Here is a 22,312-nt window from a genome sequence, read left to right as displayed (position 1 = left end):
TGAGTATATAATAAAAGGCTGATTAAAGTTTGGAAAAACTGAAATGGGTGACGCTGTAAGGGATTCCTTGAGTTGCTCAAAACTGTTATGTTGTTCGATTTGCCATTTAAAATCGGTGTCCGATTATCATTTCTATATGTTTCAGGTGTTTTTTGTGTGTTTTCAAAATTGCATAGATGATCACAAACTATATACTTTGTGATCATCTATGCAATTTTTGTATAGATGATCACAAAGTATATAGTTCATCATTCCTAGAAATGTTGAAGGTGCGTTGGACAAACCAAAGGGAAGGACTTTAAACTGATATACCCCTTGTGTGAGATGAACGTGGTTTTCTCTTTAGATTCATTATCGAGCTGCACCTGATAGTATCTGCTTAACAGATCCAAAGAAGAGAAATATTTTGTACCATGTAACATGTCAAGACTTTCATCAATTCGAGGGAGTGGATAAGTATCCTTCTTTGTAAGTTATTTAGCTTATGGTAATCAATATATACTCTGAAAGTTCCATCTTTCTTTGGTACCATGAATCCCGGGCTGGACCAGGGACTGATACTTGGTTCAATGACATCATTTTTTAATATTTCTTTGATATGCTTGTCCAGCTAAATTTCCTGCTGAATCAATAAGTCCATTGATTCGGCAGGAAATTTAGCATTGTATTCTTCGATGGCTTTAGTGGGTAACGAAAGAACAACCCCAATTACTTGATTCTTACGAATAGTTATATAGTTTGGTGATGAATTTACAATATGTAGCTTCACTTGGTTAGCCGTACCCTTGGTTATGGTAGGGAAAACATGGGCCCCTTGTTCTTCAAAAAGTTCCTGGTATAAGCGGTAATCTTCATCAGTTTCTAGAGTGTGCGGTATGGTCAGGATAGTTTCACACTTTGGTATCACTTTTATTTCCTTCGAGGCACATATTGTGTTCATTACCTTAGGGTGTTCACAGTGGTCGTTGGGTAGTGGCTGGAATGGTATAGGTTCATCTTGCTTAATATGCGTATCAGATATCGGCGTCGAGTTCTCTTGTTGTCGAGTTTTCTTGTTGGAATCATCATTCTTGGGTTGGTAGTAAAGTGTACTTGTGTTTAACAAAGTCTCTAAAACAGACGCCATTTGGCTAGCAATCGTATTACTTTGCGTTTGAAGGTGGCATAGAGCGTTGCCCATGATTTTATTATGATTAAATTTATCATTGATTAGTTCTCGTATCATTGGTACACTCAATTTTTCTCCGAATTTAACCAGATGATTTCCACAGTCTAATCTGACCTTAAATCGGCTCATAAAGTCGCATCCTCAAATTACTGAATGGGTTAAGTTTTTATCAATTAGCATTTCATGCTTAAATACATTGCTTCCAATATCGATTGGACATGAGATCTTTCCAAGGACATGAAGTGGAGCTCCATTAGCTGTTTCCAGAGTACCACGGTGAGTTAGTGGTTTATCAACCTGATTTTTAATACTTTTAAAGATGGTTTCATCCAAAATACTACACTTAGCACCAGTGTCTATAAGAATAAGCAATTTCAAATTAAAAACTTTACCCCAGATTTCGGAACCAGGGTCCTCATCAGGATCCAATTCGAGTGTGTTGGCGTGTCGCTGAGGAATTCGGTAATCCGAATGTGGATTATTTCTTGGGATGTTGTTTGGTGGATAGATTCATTCGTTGCGGGGCTGACTATTCGAAAAGGAATTGCGACAAGGCTGATAAAAGTTTTGAGAGTTAGATTCCAAGTGATTATGATTCGGGGCTGTGTGATGAAAACTGTTTTGTCCTGGAAGTTGAGAAGATTGATCAAAGAAAGATCTTTGAGTGTGTCCAACTCTAAGACATCTTTTGCAAATAATTTGGCCGTCACTTGTGCGGAGGTTACGCCCAATCGGTCGGAACCTTTCATTTTTGGTGGGGCGGTTGCTATATCTTCTTAAGGGTTTTACTTCGGCTTGTATTTCTTCTATTCATTTAATTGCATTGGGGATTTCTTGGTGGGTAACAGCCGCAATTGGTTGTCAGGTGGGGTTGAGTAGTGCATTGAGTTTGGCTTCAAGACGTGACATAGTCAAGTCAGTACCGATAGTACCTTGCAGCTTCACAAAAGCTACTGCAGCCTGATAATCCACCAGCTGTTTAAGCTTAAGGGCATTTTGTAGGTGGGGTTTCAATCCTTTGATAAACAAATTCAGTTTTGTTTCACCATCAATACCAAGCTGCTGACTCAGCTTATCTAATGTGTTAATATACTATGCAAGATCAGCATCCTGTGATAAACCAAACAACTCTATTTTACAGTTCCAAGTCCGAGAAATATATAAAATATATATTTTATATATTTCTCGGACGCTAGATGTGTCCCAGTTCGTAAAACAAGTTGTTTGATAAACATCATTTCTTGGCGTTTATGCCAAATGTTATATGCATTGCTTGACTCAAGCGTTCCGCTTGGTTTCTTTACAGCCTTCGTAACAGATTATGTTGTGTAAATTTAATAGTTGAGTAACTGTAAATTACTGTAGTAACTTAACTGGTTGTTTTGATTTAGTTTATAGGTTAATTTGCTGTAATATACTTTATCCATTCAGTAAATCAAACTAGATATAACTTTAAAATATTATTGGCTTCCACACAGAGATTTAAAGTAATTTGAATTCAAAAGCGCTTTATGTTGAATGAAAATCTCTGCGAGAGAGAGAGCATATGATCATACTTCTGTTCAAAAGACAGGTATAGTATGTCATACTTTATGACCCCTAATAAAAAACTTAAACAATAACATAACTTTAATGACCAAAAATAAATTTTGACACAATTTAAAAAAAAAAAAAAAGGTGTGAAAAACAATTGCAATTTGCGATCACAATATGCCTAATTCCATTCCATTGCATGTAAAGATAGAAGAAGTCTCTATACCTTGAAAACTCTAAAAACATGCTCCAAGTAAATTAGTAAATTAAAAAAAAAAATGTATCATCAATTCAAATACAAAAAATTATTGTTACATAATACAAAATATCGGCTTAAATATAAAGATGTGAGGCATCTTCTGTAAGAATCAGACAGTCAAACACTGCATGTCACCAGTTTCTTTCTTTATTTCATATTTGCTTTGTATAAAAGGCATAATGACAAATGCAAAATAATTTTTCTAAATTTTTGTTGCTTGTTTGGGGAGGATCTTCAATAGCTAAAAATATTTGGGTCAGTTTTTGTTTATTTTGCCTAAAATTTTTAAGAAGCAATAACTGGTGTATTAACTGTTTCAATATGTTCTTTCAACTGTTTCAATGGTTTATGATAGCTAACCATAAGTTTTACCTAAAATATTTAAAAGTTAAAAGTTGTCTATTTTTTTAAATATAGGAAATTGAAAAAAATGATGGTAGTAGATTCAAATACATACAATATTCAAATATTCCTTTTGTAGCCCTTCATGCTAGTACCTATTCAATGGTCTATTTAAAAGCTTTGTTGCAAGTCATGTAGTAGCTATATAGTAGTTATGTCCAAGAAAATATAAAAAATATTAAAATTGTCTTGTCTTATTTGTTGGTGCTTGCAAAAACAAAAATGTTTATACACTTTTATTAACTTTTAATTTTTTATTCAAGAACAGGATATTAAAGCAAAAGAAAAAGTTTTGGTTATGAATTGATAGGCTATGTGGATGAAGCTTAATTGATGTTTCAAATGTTTTTACAGATCTAAATAGAGTAGTATAGTTTATGATATATTTTTTAGGTGATGAATGTTAAATTCAAGTTGCTAGCAATTGTTGCAAAAAAGTCAGATTTTACACGTAGAAGTGCTTGGTATGCAGTTGCAGGTCTTATTTCAAAAATCGGTGATGCAAAGGTATTGTATTTGATTTTATTTAAATATAAGTTATCATAATGTATTATATCTATCAGAAGTATTTAAATAAATTTTTCTAGTTTTACTTTTAATATATATATATATATATATATATATATATATATATATATATATATATATATATATATATATATATATATATATATATATATATATATATATATATATATATATATACATACATACATGCATACACACATAAAAACATACATACAAACATACATACATACATACATACATACATACATACATACATAAATACATACATGCATGCATGCATGCATGCACAGTAAGTGACCAGGGCCCCGGCTCGGGCTAAAAATAAGACTTTTTGCAAATCCGGCCCTGAAAAAATTTTAAGATTTAGCATAGGTTGATAGCTGGGGCTAGAAATAAATTTATGATTCTTTATATATTATAATTTTATACTTACATTTACTATTTATTAAATTCTGGCATATATTTATGCCAGTATTCAATTAATAGAGACAGATACAGTAAAAGGATGCAACTTGTTGAATAAGAAGCCAAGCAAGAATGAGTTTTGGTTTATTGTAATAGAGATGATAGCTCGTTTGAGCATTGACCATGATTAGAGAAACAGCATAAAGGAGGAAGGCTAAAGCCTGCTGATGATGATGGTGATGATAATTATGATAATGATGATGATGTTGATGGTGATGGTGATGGTGATGGTGATGGTGATGATGATGATGATGGTGATGGTGATGGTGATGGTGATGGTGATGGTGATGGTGATGGTGATGGTGATGATGATGATGATGATGATGATGATGATGATGATGATGATGATGATGATGGTGATAATGGTGGTGATAATAATGATAATGACGATTATGATGATGATGATCATGATGATAATCATGATGATAATGATGATGATGATCATGTTTATCATAATGATGTTTATAAATGCTTATTCAGTACTGTGAATATATATTAGACCACTTATATTTTTTCAAAAAATCCCAGAGAATTCTCTAATATTTAAGTTTGTAGTTCTGTATTATAAACTTATTAAAACACATGTATTTCACACAAAATATGGAACGATAGCAAACTTTTTAATGTCAAACTATATAAAAAGCTCTTAATATCTATGTCCTCCTTTTGCTATAATCACAGCCGATATTCGCTGGGGAATAGATTCATACAAATTAGTTAAAAAATCTTGGGGTATGTTGTGCCATTCTCTTTGAAGTGCTTCAAAACATTCTTTAGCATGTTCGACCTTCTTTCTGTCAGAGTAATCCCAAATATGCTCAATTATTTTAAATTCTGGACTCTGAGGAGGCCAGGTCTTCAATTTTAGAACTCCTTCCTCTACCATTTCATTTAAATAATTTTTTTCCACTCGGGAACAATGTTTTGGGTCATTGTCCTGCTGCAGAATAAAATTATGACCTATTAGTCTTATTCCAGATGATACTGCATGGTGCCTTAGGATATAAATAGGTGATTTGATCAAAATAGAGTTGCCCCCCTATTTTGATCAAATCATCTACTCCAGATGAAGATAAACAGTCCCAAACTCGTAAAGAGCCTCCTCCGTGTTTGTTTGTTGGGTTTAAAAACTCGGGCTGATAGGCTTCTCCAATTCTTCTTCGAACATATTGGCGTCTTTTTGTTCCAGAAATTTCGAATTTGGACTCATCAGTGTACAGAACCCAATTAAACATTTCCTGGGTCCAATCTTTGTGTTATTTTGCATATTTAAGTCATTTCTCTTTATAACCACGCTGTAATAATGGTTTTTGAATTGCAACACACCCTCTTAATCCCAATTTGAGTAGTTGTTGTTGAATAGAAGAAGAGTTGACATTTTTCCATTGCTGTGTCCTTTGCCAACTCGGTTGATGCTTTTTTTCCTATTTCTTTAAGAGTGGGTTTTTAAATATTTATTGTCATCTTTTTCTTAGCTTTGGAGGTCTACCACTTTTCTTTCTATCTTCAAGGGAGCCAGTTTCTCTAAACTTTTTAATGATTTCTGTAACAGCAGTCTTCAAATATCCTGTTTTGGATGAAATTTGGTGCTGCGAATAACCTTCGTGAAGCAAAATAACTTTTTGTCTCTCTATTAAAGATATTTTACCCATTTAATTAATCTAAAAATGCAAACTAAATATTTAAAAATGAAAACAAACATTTAATTTATCTAAAAGTGCAAAGTAATAACTTTGTTTAATTATTTTTAACTATTTATTTAACTGTGTTTATAAAATTTTTTTAAAAATGTACCAAAATTCATAATTATTGTACTAAATTCATTTTATGACTGCACTTTACACTGTCAAAAACAAAAAATGGAAGGATTATGAACCCGAATCAGTTTAAACCAGTTTATTTCTTGTTTAGATTTAAGTACGCTTTAAAAAAATTACATAAGAAAAAATTGTAAATATGTCTAATTATACAGGTGGTCTAAAACATGTTCACAGTACTGTATATGCAAATCCAAAAATTTTGAAAAAAAAAAGTCTAGGATGTGTAAATGTTTGTGACCGGGGCTGCATTATCAAACCCGACCCTGGCCCCGGTCAAATATTGACCCTGGTCATTTACTATGCATGCATACTTATATACATACATATCTATATACATAAATACATCTTCGCCCTCAGACGCCCTCAGAATTAGGGTCGGCATTCAGCAATTTTGCTGACCTGATGCAGACCCCTAACAGTTTGAGGTCAGCAATTTCTGAACTCAATACAAAAAAAAAATAATAAAAAATGAAAATTATAATAATTTATGAAAGTTATTGTAATTTTTGTCTAATTGAAATTAATTAGACAAATAATTGAGCTCTCTAAAACTGACTAATTGTCAATAACAAAGTGTTAAATAAGCAAAAATCTAATCTCAAAGTCCTGAAATCTCTATTTTTTTTTAAATTGCAGGAGTCATGGTAATTTATGGGATTCAGTGACTCCAGGCTTTTAATAAATACCACAGAAAAAAGATAAGGAGCAAAAAGTTTTTAACTATTTACAATTAATTTCTAAATGTTGCTCAAAATTTTTTTAGCAATCATGAATATATGTTAGTAATCATTTGAATATATGCTAGCAAACATAAATAACAGTACTTATTGTAAACCATGTGGCATATGTAGAATTCATATTTTGCTGCATCAATGGTATATATAATTTGAAGGATATACCAATCACAGAATGTATAAGTAGCCAATCAAAGAAAATATAACAATCAAAGATTGTTCAAATAGCTAACCACATTATGAGAAAGCAAATAACTTTAGTTTACACTTTGTTATCATGACCTGCAATTTAATATCAGTTTATTTAAAATATAAAATTTGACAAATGGAAAATCAGATTAGCCATATAAAAATATATTCATATTGAAGAAGTATTAATTTTATAACATTAATTAAACTATATATCAAAAGTATAAAAAAGTAAATAAAATAGAGTTGTTTAATAGTATTTTGTAATAGTTTTAATATAAAATATCTTTTTAAATAAATGTATTTAAGTATCTCTATTTAAATATAGATTTATCTGAATCTCAGCTTTTTATCCATTTATCAGTTTCTATTCAAAACCAACCAAGTACAATTAAAACAGAGTTTCGAATAGTCTTTACAAAATTTTTTCAGAAAATGTCAGTTTTTAAAAATAATATGTCCAACCTAAATGACTTTTTAAAAACAATGAAAATTCAAAGAGGTGTCTCCTGAGATCTAAAAGTTTCATTAAAATTCAGATTACATAAACTTTTAATTTGATTTAATTGATGAAATGTATTTTTGTGCATAAAAAGTTTTTATATTTACAATTAAACTTTAATTTTTGATAAAGCTTTGCATCACTTATTTACAATTACATTGTATATAATGTGAACAGTATTGCAAACAAGTTGTGAAACAGTATTGCAAATAGTGAACAGTATTGCAAACAAGTTGTGAACAGTATTGCAAACAAGTTATGTCTGTGAAACAGGAATATTGTGATGTTTACTATGATTTAGTCACAAGACAAAAGACAAAAACTCAACTTATGCTTTAAAACTTGTTGAAATATTAAATCTAAATTTAAATACAATGAGAACAAAAGATTTACTTTTCAAACTTTTTTTAGCTGAAGACCCAAGTAAGCGAAACGTTAAAAATTTTTTCTGAAAATATATCACTAAACTACATTAGTTTGAAGGTAATTTTTAAATTAGTTTATTTTAAATTTTTTGAATTTTTTATCTCCATAAAGTAAGTTGCCCCATTAAAGGATGGAGTTTTTTTACAACCTTAACTTGACCTTATTACTGAAAAACAAAAATCTTTACAATCAAGATCTCTGTGCTGAGAAAAAAGCTGAGTGTGGTACTACCAGGGATATATTGGGGTTTAAAATTTGTATCTCTCATTTACAAAGCATACCCTTTATACACCTAACAGAGATAAAATTTGTTGTTTCTGTTAAATGTTTCTTATTTAAAAAAATTTAACAACTCATATTAGTCTGTTTTAACTATACTATTTGATTAGATAGCTGCAGCTGCTGAGGAAGCTAAAAATCCTAAACTGCAATCAGAGGCATTAGTTTGGATGAGTGAAGCTGTTAGAGAGTTTGGTTTTAGGTATATGTATAATTAATGTATTTTATGATAAAAAAATTACCATTAGAGTTTATTTAGAATTATAGACATATAAGTAGGTGTTCTCCAGTAGGTTTACACCTTTTGGCAAACTAGTTAATCACTTCAATGATTATTTCTTGATTTTTTTTCTGATATCAAAGTTGGCATGTTAAGTTTTGTGACATTTACTTATTAAAATCTTAAAGGTTAAGTTTATCTTAAAGGTTAAGAATCATGATTTAACTTTTAAAAATAAATGTTTTTTAAATTATTGTATCAAAGGAATTACTAAGTTCTAAAACATTTTTACATTTAAAAGAACACAATAGCCTTTTTGATGTATATTTTTACCACGCTGTTTTCATATTAACAACAAATTCGTTCATTTTAATACTCAACAAAATATTTTGTAATATTTTAAATGTTTATGTCTATGCCTAAAAAATGAAAAAAATTTAAACATAAATAATTTTTATAATATTTATAAACATGCCAAAATAACAGAACTATCATTTCAAATAATTTTTTATATTAAAGAATGTTTGAGGGCCTGTAGTTAAAATTTTAGAAAAAAAAAATGTAAGTTGTTAACACTAAAATAGCTAATAATTTTACAGCCAAATAACACTTTTTGATTTAAATTACTTTTTTTCCTATTATTCTTCTTATTTTTCTTAACAATTTAATTTTTATAACACAGAATAAAATTATGAACACTTTTTGTATATCTTTTTTTTTTTTTGTTACCCTCTAGAGTTTTACTTCAGTAGCTTGAATTTCAGCCATTTTGTACAATGTAATAAGTGCAATAACTTCATGAAAATTTAAGATTACATATTGTTTTTATTTCATATGTCTTCCAAATAACTAACAGAATAAAGCAATATTAATTTTAAAGCTTAATTCATTCAAATGAAAAAACAAACATATAAATAAGTTTTAGGTCATGTCCATTAATTATGATAGTCATGTCTATTAATTATGATTAATTTTGAGTGCAACTCAAAAGCGTGTTCTACATTAAAGAAAGTGATTTAAAAATGGTAATATTTTATATCAGTGCTTTTTTAATTGAAAGAAGGCACTTTACTGTTAAAGAAGAAATTTTACTGTTCAGACAAGTTTTATCTATAAATGAATATTTTATCAAATGTATATATATATATCAGGGGCTGTTCTTGATCATTTTCGACAGCGTTGAATGTATCAAGGCGGCGATTTAGACGCCACCTAAATTAAAATTTGAGGACCTTTTTTTTTTATGTTTTTTAAACCTTTTTATGGCAAATATTGTTGTTTTCGTGAACAAACGCCGATTTTACGCTAAAGTTCGCCGGAATGAGGGATATCGCTGCCCAAATTTTTTTCTTAGAATAGGCCCAATATATATATATATATATATATATATATATATATATATATATATATATATATATATATATATATATATATATATATATATATATATATAAATATATATATGGTAGAAAATCCCTTATCAAAAATTTTCCATTTAATATCGTGTCTCATCAATAAAGACTCGTCAGAAATCCAAAAATAATTTATTATTCCTCTGTTCATTTAAGAACATTGAGCTCTCTATTTTGTAGAATAGATTTTAAAATTGTTTATACATTATTTATATATATATATATATATATATATATATATATATATATATATATATATATATATATATATTATATTGTATACATAAGTATATATTTAAATGTATATATACTAACACTTACATTTAGAATTGATTTAAAACCCCATATTGCATTCATTAAAACATCATTGGCTAACACTAATCCAGTATGTATTATATTTCAATAGTATTTTTAATGTTGCAAGTTATGTGAGCAAAATGTTAAAACTATTTCTCTAATAATTTTGACTTCCTACACATTTTAGCACTAGATTTCTTTTTGGGTTGGCACAGGGATTTCATTTAATAAAATTTTTTCGTTTAGGCAGTTCGAAAAGCCGCCATTGAATTTCTAGCAACACTGCATCTTTATGTTGGGGCTAATATACGAGTATTTTTTGAAGATGAGAAAGCAGCGTTGCTGCAGCAAATCGATGAAGAGTTTTCCAAAAATAAAGATCTAAAACCTCCAATACCTATACGCAAATTTATTGATGATGAAGAGGAAGATAAAGAGGTTAGCGAAGATAACCAACAACAAAATGAAGAACCTGGTGCTGCAGTTGTAAATTTAGAAGATATGGTTGAGCGAGTAAATATAAGGTTAAAATTTTTTATTTAGTCTGCTATAAAGTTCAGAATAAATGTAAAGATTTATAAGTTCAAAATAAGTCAGAATAAATTAAAGTCAGAATAAGCTTAGTCGGAATAAGTTTAAGATACATCCATCCATCCACCATACATACATACATACATTTTTTTTTTTTTTTTGTTATTCACCTCCTCAAGGCCGAGAAGGCCACTACAGATGAGGAGGCTACTTATTAGTGGTTATAACCCTCTCTCAACTCTATAGCTCCGAAACACGAACCTTGACAAACAAGGCCGCTGCGCGGAGAAACAAGTTGAGCGCGGTACTACCAGGGACGTGGTGGGGATCGAACTCGGAACCTCTCGCTTATGAAGCGAGCGCTTTACCACTACACCACTACTGCATACATAAATACATACATACATACATTCATGCATGCATGCATGCATGCATACTTATATACATTCATACATATATACATACATACATACATATACATACATACATACATACATACATACATACATACATACATACATACATACATACATACATACATACATACATACATACATACATACATACAAACATACATGCATACATGCATACATACATACATTCATACATACATATATGTATTTATACATGTGTGTATGTTTTTTTATATGTTTATATTTAAAATTGAACATTTTTTTAATTAAAATATTTATACTTTAATCTTTAGTGGTAAAATAACTGATGAAGTTTTGGCAAAGATTAGTGACAAAAATTGGAAAATTCGAAAAGAAGGATTAGAAGAGGTATTATTTTTATGGCTGTGAAAACAAACAAATAAATGTTTGCATCTGCCAAAGCTTTAGCACATAGTACATCCATTAATTGAGAGTTTGGACAGGTAGTATCCAAGAATAAAAGAAATTACACCAAAAGAAAACTTTTTTAAACTTTTCTCCTGTCTAAAAACATTTGGGGATTAAGCTCTGCATTTTAAAAACCAGAATCAGCAGAATATATTATTACTATTATGATGTTTTTCTTTAAGGTTCAAGGGTTTATAAATGAAGCAAAATTTATTACTCCTGATATTAATGAACTTCCAACTTCGATTAAAGCACGTCTTGCTGATAACAACAAAGTACTAGTTCAGCTAACAATTAGTATCTGTAAACAACTTGCAGAATCTGGAGGTAGTGGAATGATTAGGCACAAAGCAATAATCCTACCAGCACTTATAGGAACATTCACTGATGCTAAGGTAAAAATAAAAATTTTTTCCCTTTTTTTTTATTTTGAAAGTTTTCTGTAATTATGAATTTAATTGTTGAGGATTATTTTTTTAATTCTTTTTTAAAAAAAGTGTAATTTTATTATCTTTTCTTAAAAAAATCTTTATTGCCTTTTATGGAAAATTTTACAAAATAAGTATTTTACCCTTAATTTGATTTTTTAATATTTTCCTTGCAAGGAAGATACTTTGTAGAAGTTGACTTTGATCTCTTGCACTTGAGCTATATACTGTTTTTCTTAACTTACCAATATATTAAACAATAAACTTATCAATCATTAAGCAATAACTTTTCTTCATCAAACTTATCAATCATTAGGCAATAACTTTTCATATCAATATATTAAACAATAAACTTATCAATCATTAAGCAATAACTTTTTTTATCAATATATTAAACAAACTTATCAATCATTAAGCAATAACTTTTCATATCAATATATTAAACAATAAACTTATCAATCATTAAGCAATAACTTTTCTTATCAATATATTAAACAATAAACTTATCAATCATTAAGCAATAACTTTTCATATCAATATATTAAACAATAAACTTATCAATCATTAAGCAATAACTTTTCTTATCAATATATTAAACAATAAAAGGATTATAAAATTATAAAAAAATCTTTATATCTTTTCACTAAATATCTATTTTTTCCAAAATAGTTATTATGAATACAATTTTATAGGCAAAGTAAACAATGATTATATAAGTTGCATGAAATCTGAGTCCTTAAAAAAAAGATTCTTCGATATATTTATAACATTGTTTATAACATTATTTTTAGCCAGCTTTACGTAATCTTGCTGAAGAAGCTCTTGATGCATGGCACAGTAAAATTGGATTTTTACCATTTTTAGATGGTGAAATACTTTCCACAGCACTTCAAGTGCAAAATCCAAACTTAAGAGCTACAGTAAGCATTCATTAGATTAATTTTACTCTTGTTTTAATGTTTATAATTTTTTATAATATAGCTGAAAATATTTTTAGAAGTATTAAAAACATTCAATATAATTATTGATAATTGTTTAATTTAGTATATATTTAAATTAATATTTTAGCTTCTTAGTTGGCTTGAAAAAAAGTTACCTAATGAAAAAAAGTTACCTGCAGAATTTAAAGATAGCATATTTCCTTTGTATGTCTGTCTTGAGGATAGAAATCCAGATGTTCGAAAAGCAGCTCAAGCTGTTGTTCCTCTTTTCATGGCTCATGTTGGATTTGATGCAATGTGCAAAGCCACAGCTAAGCTTGATGTATTTTAATCTTGCTGGTTGATTTATTTTTATTTGCATTAGGAAAACATTTAATTATCTTTAAATTTGAATTTAAGGCTGCATCAAAAACTGTAGTTCAAGCAATTATTGATAAAGCTCGCGAAACTTGTGTTCCAATAGCTGCACCTGGTAAAAAGGTTCTTGATTCTGGAAATAAACAAGCTGTAAGCGCACCACAGCCAATTAAGTCATCTGCTGCCCCTTCTAAAGTTTCTTCTGATAAGTCAGATCTTGATTTAGCATCTGTAAAATCATCTAAAGAAGTTCCAAAAAAAACTAAAGAGGAAAAACCTGTCAAAGCAGATCCAAAAAAGGTTTTTCATTTTTCTTTGTTATATATCATTAAAAATATATATAAATTACAAAATATATGACAAAATTAAATACCAAATTTATTCACAGGTTAAGTAATCAATAATATAAATAAAACATATAAATAGAAAACATTATATTTATAAACTTTATATTTTAACGGTTTTTTTGATTCTTAATTTGTATTACATGGCTGATGATTGGCTTAAGGCATGAAACTATTAGTACCATAAAAAGTTGTATTTTCTTTGTTTATAAGTTTATATATATATATATATATATATATATATATATATATATATATATATATATATATATATATATATATATATATATATATATATATATGTATGTATGTATAATGCTCTATTAAGTAGTATAAATAATATATATATATATATATGTATGTATTTTTTTATATATATGTATATATATATATATACACGCACACACACACAACACACAGATACATATATGTATGTATGTATATGTGTATGTATAAATATTGTATTTAAGAGTGCACCTTCAAAACCTAGTGGTGGTGTTAGTGGACGTAAGAAGGATTTTGTAGAAGACGATGGACCACCAATAATATTAAAAATTGGCAAAGCTCAACGTATCAAAGATGAAAAAGCTCTTAAAGTAATGATGTTATTAAATATTATTAAATGTTTTCTAAATTGTTTTAATTTTTTGAAAGATCGATATTTTTGTTTAGGTTTTAAAATGGAATTTTACTGTACCACGTGATGAGTTTCTTGATCAATTAAAAGAACAAATGCTACCTTGCTTCAGTGCATCTATGCACGCAAAACTTTTTCATAAAGATTTTAAATTTCATCTTGAAGCACTTTCTATACTCACTTCAGTAAGTTCACTTCATTTATATGTTTTGTTTAATTTATAAGTTCACTTCAAATTGAATATATGTTGAATATGTTTAGTACAAATACGAATTTTTATTAGACCATATCTTTTTGTGGAATCATATAAGCCTTAGTTTTGTGTAAATTTTTTTTAGTCTAACAGTTATTTTTTACTATTGTAATTTTTTAAAATTTAATATTTTTTACAGAAATCACAAATTTATACAATTTTTCTATTATATATTATTCAAAGCTTTCATTATTATTTATTTATTATGTATTTTAGTGTGTTACTGAGTGTTCTGAAGCAATGCTGGAGTCCTTGGATTTAATTCTAAAATGGGTTTCTCTAAGATTTTTTGATACTAACACTTCTGTTTTGCTAAAAGCATTAGAATTTTTAACTGTGTTATTTAACTTCTTGGATAGCAACAAGCAAAAGTTAAACAACTTTGAGGCATCTGCATTTATTCCATATTTAGTTGGAAAAGTGAGTCTTATTTATTCCATATTTAGTTGGAAAAATGAGTTTTAGTTTAACAATTTTATTTGAAAAATTTATAAGTTTATTTTATTATAATATATAAATTTAAACAAAAACTTTTCATTGAACTATTTGTTTAAGTATTAACCTTTGTTATTTTTAGTTTTTTTTTTTTCCTAGTTATTGAATGTTTTCAAAAAATTTAAATCAAAATGTTTTTAATAAATTTTTATTATTATAATTTTTTTTTTAATATCTAATGATATATTTTGAATTGTTTGAATTTCCTAATAGATTGGTGATCCAAAAGACAATGTTCGAAAATCTGTACACGATCTTTGTAGGCTGGTTACAAACATATATCCCGCAAGTCAGATGTTTATTTATCTAATGCAAGGTCTTGAGTCAAAAAACTCCAAGTCAAGAATGGGTCAGGAGTTTAATTATCAAAATTTTGACTATTATAATGTTTTTTATATCTATTATATTTAACTTATTTGATTATCTTGATAATTTTGCTTTTTTTTAGAATGTTGTGAAGAATTAGGATTTCTGATCAGTAAATTTGGAATAGATGTTTGTCAACCAAATCCAAAAGTTCTTAAAGATATTGCTGTTCAAATAGCTGATAGGGACAATGGTGTTCGATCTGCTGCACTTAATTGTATTGTAGAAGCTTATAACATTGTGGGAGATCAAGTTTATAAACTTATAGGAAAGGTATGTTAAAAATCTGATTTCTGTTTAAAAAAATTGAATTTTTTAAACTTAGTTTTTACTTAATTTTGCTCTACTTTGGTATTGAGTTTTCTATACCAAGATATAATTATATATATATATAAATATATATATATATATATATATATATATATATATATATATATATATATATATATATATATATATATATATATTTATATATATATATATATATATATATATATATATATATATATATATATATATATATATATATATATATGTTAGTAGAAACACATCTAAATATATCCTACAGTCTGTTTCATCTTTAGCAGGTTCATTAGGAAGCTTCCTAATGAAATTGTTTTTACTAATTTATTATTGCTCTATTCTTTTCACTCTATTTGTAGAATACACTATATATATATTTATATATATATATATATATACAAAAATAATTTTAATTGTATTCTACAAAATATAGAGTGCTCAATGTCTTTAAAAGAGCAGAATATTATATATATATATATATATATATATATATATATATATATATATATATATTAATATATATATATATATATTAATATATATATATATTAATATATATATATATATATATATATATATATATATATATATATATTAATATATATATATTAATATATATATATATGTTAATATATATATATATATATATATATATATATATATGTATATATATATATATATATATATATATATATATATATATATATATATATATATATATATCAGCCTATACAATAAAGGGTAGCATTTAATATTATTTGGAATAAGGGTTAGCATTTGGCATTGTTAACTCTTATTCCAATGTAGAAATTATTTTCATTATATGTTTATAGTACCTAGATATCATTAAAAATATATAGAACTGAAGATATTTTTTCAGCATAAAAAATAGATCCTAAAGTACACTTGAATATTCGGTATATTTGTGATTGATATGTTTATCAAATTTAGACATGTTAAGTCTCTGTATTATAATAAAAAACAGATTCTGGTTTCAAAAGTCAAAAAGTGACATGAATATTTCAGGTCTTTTGGTGCATATTCACAACACTTTCATAAGTCCAAAATTTGCATTAAGTTTGCGTAAGTTTTGCTTAAGTTTAAAGTTATGCAAAGTCATATTCACAAACCTTGTGTAACCAAAAACTTACAAAATTCTTAAGTTTTTATGTAATTTATTACTTATGCAAAAAGTGTAAAAAATGGTATTCACAAAATTTTCCTAAAAAGTCCTCAGTAAACTTTATGCAAGAAAAGGTAAATCTCACTTGAGTTTGACATAACTTTAAATCATTTAATAAAATTAAAAAATCGTGTTTTTATTATTGTAAAAGATTTCAGAATTTGTTTGCTATTGCCAATAAAGTATAATTTTATATTAATTTTGTACTGCTATACTAAATTTTTTTTTAAACAACAACAACAACAGCAATATATTTACCAAAAATATAGAGGTACTACATAAACTTGTTTTATAAAACTTGTTTTCACCTTAAATTTAAAATTAAAAAAATATATATACAATCTATATAATGGATGGTTCACTCTCTCATACCGTAGCTAAAACAAGGAGCGCGACCATAGTATAGATAAATCATATAATTTTGTAGTATGCCAATAACTTATTAAATAAGTTAAGTTAACTTAATGTTATATTTATATGACATTATATATGTATTTGAATTTTAATTTATTGTGCGTAGTTTTTTCTACCGTTGGTATTGTAAGTGATTTATTTAATTATTTTTACTTATATTGTGCAGTAGATTAACACTTTTCATATCATCAAAAAAATATTAGTGCTCTACAAATTTGGGTATGGTTGGGTTTTGGCTATTTGTAGTGAATCCTTTTTTACTGCAGTATGGAATAGGCGTAAGTCGCGGGGTAAAGCATAAGTGACGATGACGTTTGTCTGACGGGATAAACTAGTTATAAGTGCTGATCCTCATCGAAACGCCAGTAATAATAGACGCGACTCTGAGGAGATGTTTATTACTTAATCACTACACAAATTATGTTTACACATTGGCATTAATGTTTTTTTTTCCATTCTGAGGCCTTTCATTGTTGTATGCATACTTTTTATTTTTTAATGTATTTTTTGTTTTATTTATTTTTTGTTCGGTGATATATTTTTTGTTTATCTTAGTTCATATTAGTATTTATATAACAATTTATTTTTTATTATTATTGTTAGTACTGTTTAGGTGCATTGTCTGTCTTATTTTAAATATTCCTCTATTAATCTTTATTTTTGTCTTGACAACTGTCAAAATATGCTTTGTTTGAAAAATAATTCTCCTTTATTTTAATGTACTTCATATTGTTCCCTCAGGCGTTCACTGCTCGTGTGTGACCATTCGGCGAATTTTATATATGTCAGAATTATATATATGCCAAAGTTTATAAATAATTTTGTAGTATGCCAATAACTTATTAAATAAGTTAACTTAATAACTAGTTATTGCCATACTTCAAAACTATATGATGTATCCATACTATATTAATTTGTGGTTCTATCTATACTATGCTATCTATACTATACCATACAAAAATATATATTTTTGTATAGTATATATTATACTATACAAAATATTATAAATATATATTTTTGTATAGTATATATTATACTATACTATACAAAAATATGTATTTAAATTGTTTTGGTAGATCTTTTATTTTGTATTTCTTTATAAAATCTCATTGTTGTTGTTTTTTATTGCAAAAAGCAGGAATTCCATAAAAAATTCCTTGATACACCAGTTAGTCCAAATGGTTTGATAGTGCTTTTCCCAACTCAGTAGAATTATTATCTGTTGCTGTTGAAAATAGTATTACAATTCTTGATATGACAGCAGATTGTTCACACTGGTTGTAGCTATTAGATTGTACTGCATTTGGTGTTTTGAAAACCTACTACAACACTTGTTGTTGTGATTTAATCAATACTTGCACTGTCAATGAGTCAAACTTTTCTATACTGCATCTGTCTATCAAATATAAGAATCATGTTTTTATTTGTGCAAAAATGGTACTATAAATTCTCAATCTAAAATATCACTGAAACAAAACTAATAAAAAACAAGTAGATTTTAATTCAAACTCAACTTATATTAATTATGTTAATACAACTGAAATTGTAGGCATCAAAGCTACGAATGTAGAATTATATCAACTAGATAGTCACACAGCAATAATGTATTTTTCATAGTATGTTATGGAAAAGTTGTTGAACTTTTTATGTTTTCAAAATGTTCCTTATATTTCTGTTTTATTAGTGTTTAGGTTTTTAAAATGTTCCTTATATTTCTGATATGTTTATGTTTTCAAAATGTTCCTTATATTTCTGACAATTTGAATTTTCTTTATAAATAGTTTCAAATAAACTAGAATGCAATGAGTTGTATTTTTTGAATTTATTGAAGCAATTTCTTTATTTAATGAAACTGTCATTCCCTATAGTAAATAAAAGTGTTGTTGATTCAAGTCAATTATTTGATAAAATAAGACCACTGAAAAGAAAATTTGACAATTATCATGATGTTTTCTTATACCCTAGGGTATAAGAAGTGAGAATGTTAAAACAAGAAGTTAAAACAAAATGCTTTAGTTTAGCACCTCCGTTCTTTTATGAATGTAAAATTTTATGTTAAACTAAAGTATTTTGTTTTAACTTCCTGAAGCTATGCAAGACAAGTTGCGGATGATCTGAGCAGGGGTAAACCCAGACCTTTTTTAATACCATAGGATAGGTATGGGTGCCAAAAAAAATGCCTTAAAATATTATTTTCTTGTTTTTGTTTTTCTTTTTATATTAAAAATAGAAAGAAAAAGTTCTTTCAAATGCTAGTTTTCTGTATATTTTAGCTAGTATATTTAGCCAGTAATGTTTAAATATGTTTAGTGATGTTTGCGGCAGGATTAGGGTTTTATAACTGGCCACATCAAAAGAGTATCCCAAAAAAAACTCAAGGTTCATCACTGCTAAGAAAGAATAAGAAAAAAGCAGAGGCTAAAAATAATTGATTTTTTAACTATTCAAATAATTATAATAAACAATTCAAAAATTATAGTATTAAAATAACTGTAGTATAAAATTATTTGAATGATTAAATAAAACCAATGGGCACTCACTGATGGCATCATACAGGAAGCTGAATAATTATCTTATATAAGCCCAGGATAATACAATTTATATTACCCATTTGGATTTGAGTAAATATGCTCCAATTAGTTCTTATTGATTGCTTGTAATGTTTATATTTAAAATAATAAATATGTAGCATTTTGTTAATAATTAATATTTTATTTTAAAAAACCAACCGACTCTTTTTTGTACAATTTTTATTCCAATTTTTGATTATCGATTATTTTAATTATTTTGCTAATAGATACTCAAAATAGATTGAAAGAATGTTTATGCTATATATGCTATTACTTTTAAAAATAATTTCACATATATGCTATATGGGGCTATTAAAATAATACAAGACTTTTTTTTGCTGTTTTTAAACTCTACCCCCCTCCTCCTCCTTGGTATATGTGACATTTTAAACAAACCCTCTCCGCCCTCTTTGTGGCGTGACATTATTTTTAAACAAATATATCTTTGAGTTTGTAATTTTTTGCTAAAAGTTTACTATTCCGCTGTGATTAGAATTTAAATTTTAATAATTTCTTCCTTCTTTCTTCCTTCCCTATCTAAGAATGTCACGTATCATTTGAATAGTCCCTATATGCTTTTGCTATATTTTTAAATAAAGCAACAACAAAAAAATAATAATTAAAGTCCAAGTAAATGTAAGCCCTGCCTTTAAAAAAAGATCCATTTAATATTCGGTCACTTTGCCCTGTATGTCTTAATAAAAAAAGAATTAGTAATACTACTTCCTTTATACAAGTTGTTATAAAATATTTGCCTCAAATTTTGCATAAGTTTTTGCCAAAGTTTTGCGTAACTCATGCGCAACCTTAACTTACGCAAATGCTGTGAAAAAAGTTGCCAATACCAAATATTTACGCAAAAAATAATTTGCTTAAGTTTTTCGTAACTTTTGCTCAGCTACACAAGAGTTACGCTAAAGTTGTGAATAAGCACCCTGGTGTCCAGGAGATCCAAAAATAATGAGAGACTTATGTTCTAAATTTGTATTAAATAATAATACAAAAAATTTAAAGTCTTAAACCTAATATTTTTTAAACCAAAGTTCTAGAATCTTGGATTCAAAATTTTACAAAAGGAGTATAAATAATTGATAGTTCTTGTACCCTAAATGTCCTGATTTTCAAAACAACTTATTAATAGATTAAAAAAAATTAATAGGTCTCTTTCTCTCTCTCTCTCTCTCTCTCTCTCTCTCTCTCTCTCTCTCTCTCTCTCTCTCTCTCTCTGTATATATATATATATATATATATATATATATATATATATATATATATATATATTTATATATATATATATATATATATATATATTATTTCAAACAACCCTCTCTCAACTCTGTAACTCTGAAACACGAAGGTTGCTGTGCGGAGAAACAAATTGAGTGCGGTACTACCCACTACACCACTACTGCATATTACATAAAATTTATTCATAATATTAATTGAAAAATAAAGGATATAGTTAATAATAAAAGAGAATACATATAACCTTTTACAAAAAAATTGATTTTTATCTAATTTCCAGTAAAAAATAATAATCTGGAAATGCTGATTTTAATTTTATTTTCCTTTGCAGATTGCTATTATTTAATAAATATAGTTCTTTTTTTATTATAATTATATAGTTATTGATGTGATCATGTGTAAAGATTTTTTTTTTCTTTCTAATTTCGGTCAAACTTCATCTTTAGTGACATCATATGTTTTAAGAGTTTCTAATAGTTTTATGAATGTTTATGAAATGGAATTAAGTTGTTTAGAAATTAAACATATTAAGTTTACTATTTTTATTTAGCTTGCTGATAAGGAAATGGGATATCTAGAGGAGCGAATCAAAAGAACAGGTAATAAAAAAGAGCCACCTCCTAAACAATTAGCTAATGTAAAACCTAGACAGCCTTCAAAATCCACTGAAGATACCATAGATTCCAATGAAGCAGGAGTCCAAGTAAAACAAGATTTGGAATTAAATAAGCCTAATCCTACTATCAAAGCCAAGTAAGTAACTTCTTTGAATTTTTAATCAGTTAAAAGATTGTTTCATTTTACCCTAATAAAGTTGTCTTTTTTAAATCATTAAAAGTTAGGAAATTCATTAAAACCAAAAGGAATGTATAGTAAAATGTAATAAAGAAAATAAGAGAAACAGAAATAATTTTTGGTCATTCTACATCAAATCACATATTGGTTTCCAGGGCACCACTTCATATTTATTTCAAATTTTGGAAAAATTTTGAAGCTTATTTACTTTTAAAGCTTACAGTTAATTGTTTTGATTTATTGACAGAAAATAAATTGTATGTAAGTCATAAATTGAAAAAGTAAACTAAAATAATCAGCTGAAAGAAAAAAATTATATACTCATGAAACACTAGTAAACTAATTTGTTCATCTCTGATTTTGATAACTCATGT

At 27.2% G+C, this 22,312-nt stretch overlaps 1 protein-coding gene across 1 annotated transcript in view; it reads left to right on the top strand.

The window, feature by feature from the left end:
- The window catches only part of LOC101235191 (cytoskeleton-associated protein 5), an 84,093-nt gene that overhangs the window by 27,878 nt on the left and 33,903 nt on the right, over window positions 1–22,312 (top strand). The window contains exons 18-33 of the mRNA XM_065791662.1: window positions 3,756–3,869; window positions 8,012–8,083; window positions 8,416–8,507; window positions 10,265–10,322; window positions 10,481–10,758; window positions 11,472–11,547; window positions 11,790–12,002; window positions 12,827–12,955; window positions 13,104–13,298; window positions 13,376–13,633; window positions 14,148–14,273; window positions 14,350–14,499; window positions 14,784–14,987; window positions 15,276–15,411; window positions 15,511–15,701; window positions 21,694–21,896. Of these exons, the coding sequence (XP_065647734.1) occupies window positions 3,756–3,869; window positions 8,012–8,083; window positions 8,416–8,507; window positions 10,265–10,322; window positions 10,481–10,758; window positions 11,472–11,547; window positions 11,790–12,002; window positions 12,827–12,955; window positions 13,104–13,298; window positions 13,376–13,633; window positions 14,148–14,273; window positions 14,350–14,499; window positions 14,784–14,987; window positions 15,276–15,411; window positions 15,511–15,701; window positions 21,694–21,896 (2,495 nt within the window). The remainder of the gene's footprint in view (window positions 1–3,755; window positions 3,870–8,011; window positions 8,084–8,415; window positions 8,508–10,264; window positions 10,323–10,480; window positions 10,759–11,471; window positions 11,548–11,789; window positions 12,003–12,826; window positions 12,956–13,103; window positions 13,299–13,375; window positions 13,634–14,147; window positions 14,274–14,349; window positions 14,500–14,783; window positions 14,988–15,275; window positions 15,412–15,510; window positions 15,702–21,693; window positions 21,897–22,312) is intronic.

This window comes from Hydra vulgaris, chromosome 02 (genome assembly GCF_038396675.1).
Source record: "Hydra vulgaris chromosome 02, alternate assembly HydraT2T_AEP".
Taxonomy (NCBI): Eukaryota; Metazoa; Cnidaria; class Hydrozoa; order Anthoathecata; family Hydridae; genus Hydra; species Hydra vulgaris.
The sequence above is the reverse complement of the archived record's forward strand: the minus strand, read 5'-3'. Positions and strand labels throughout refer to the sequence as shown.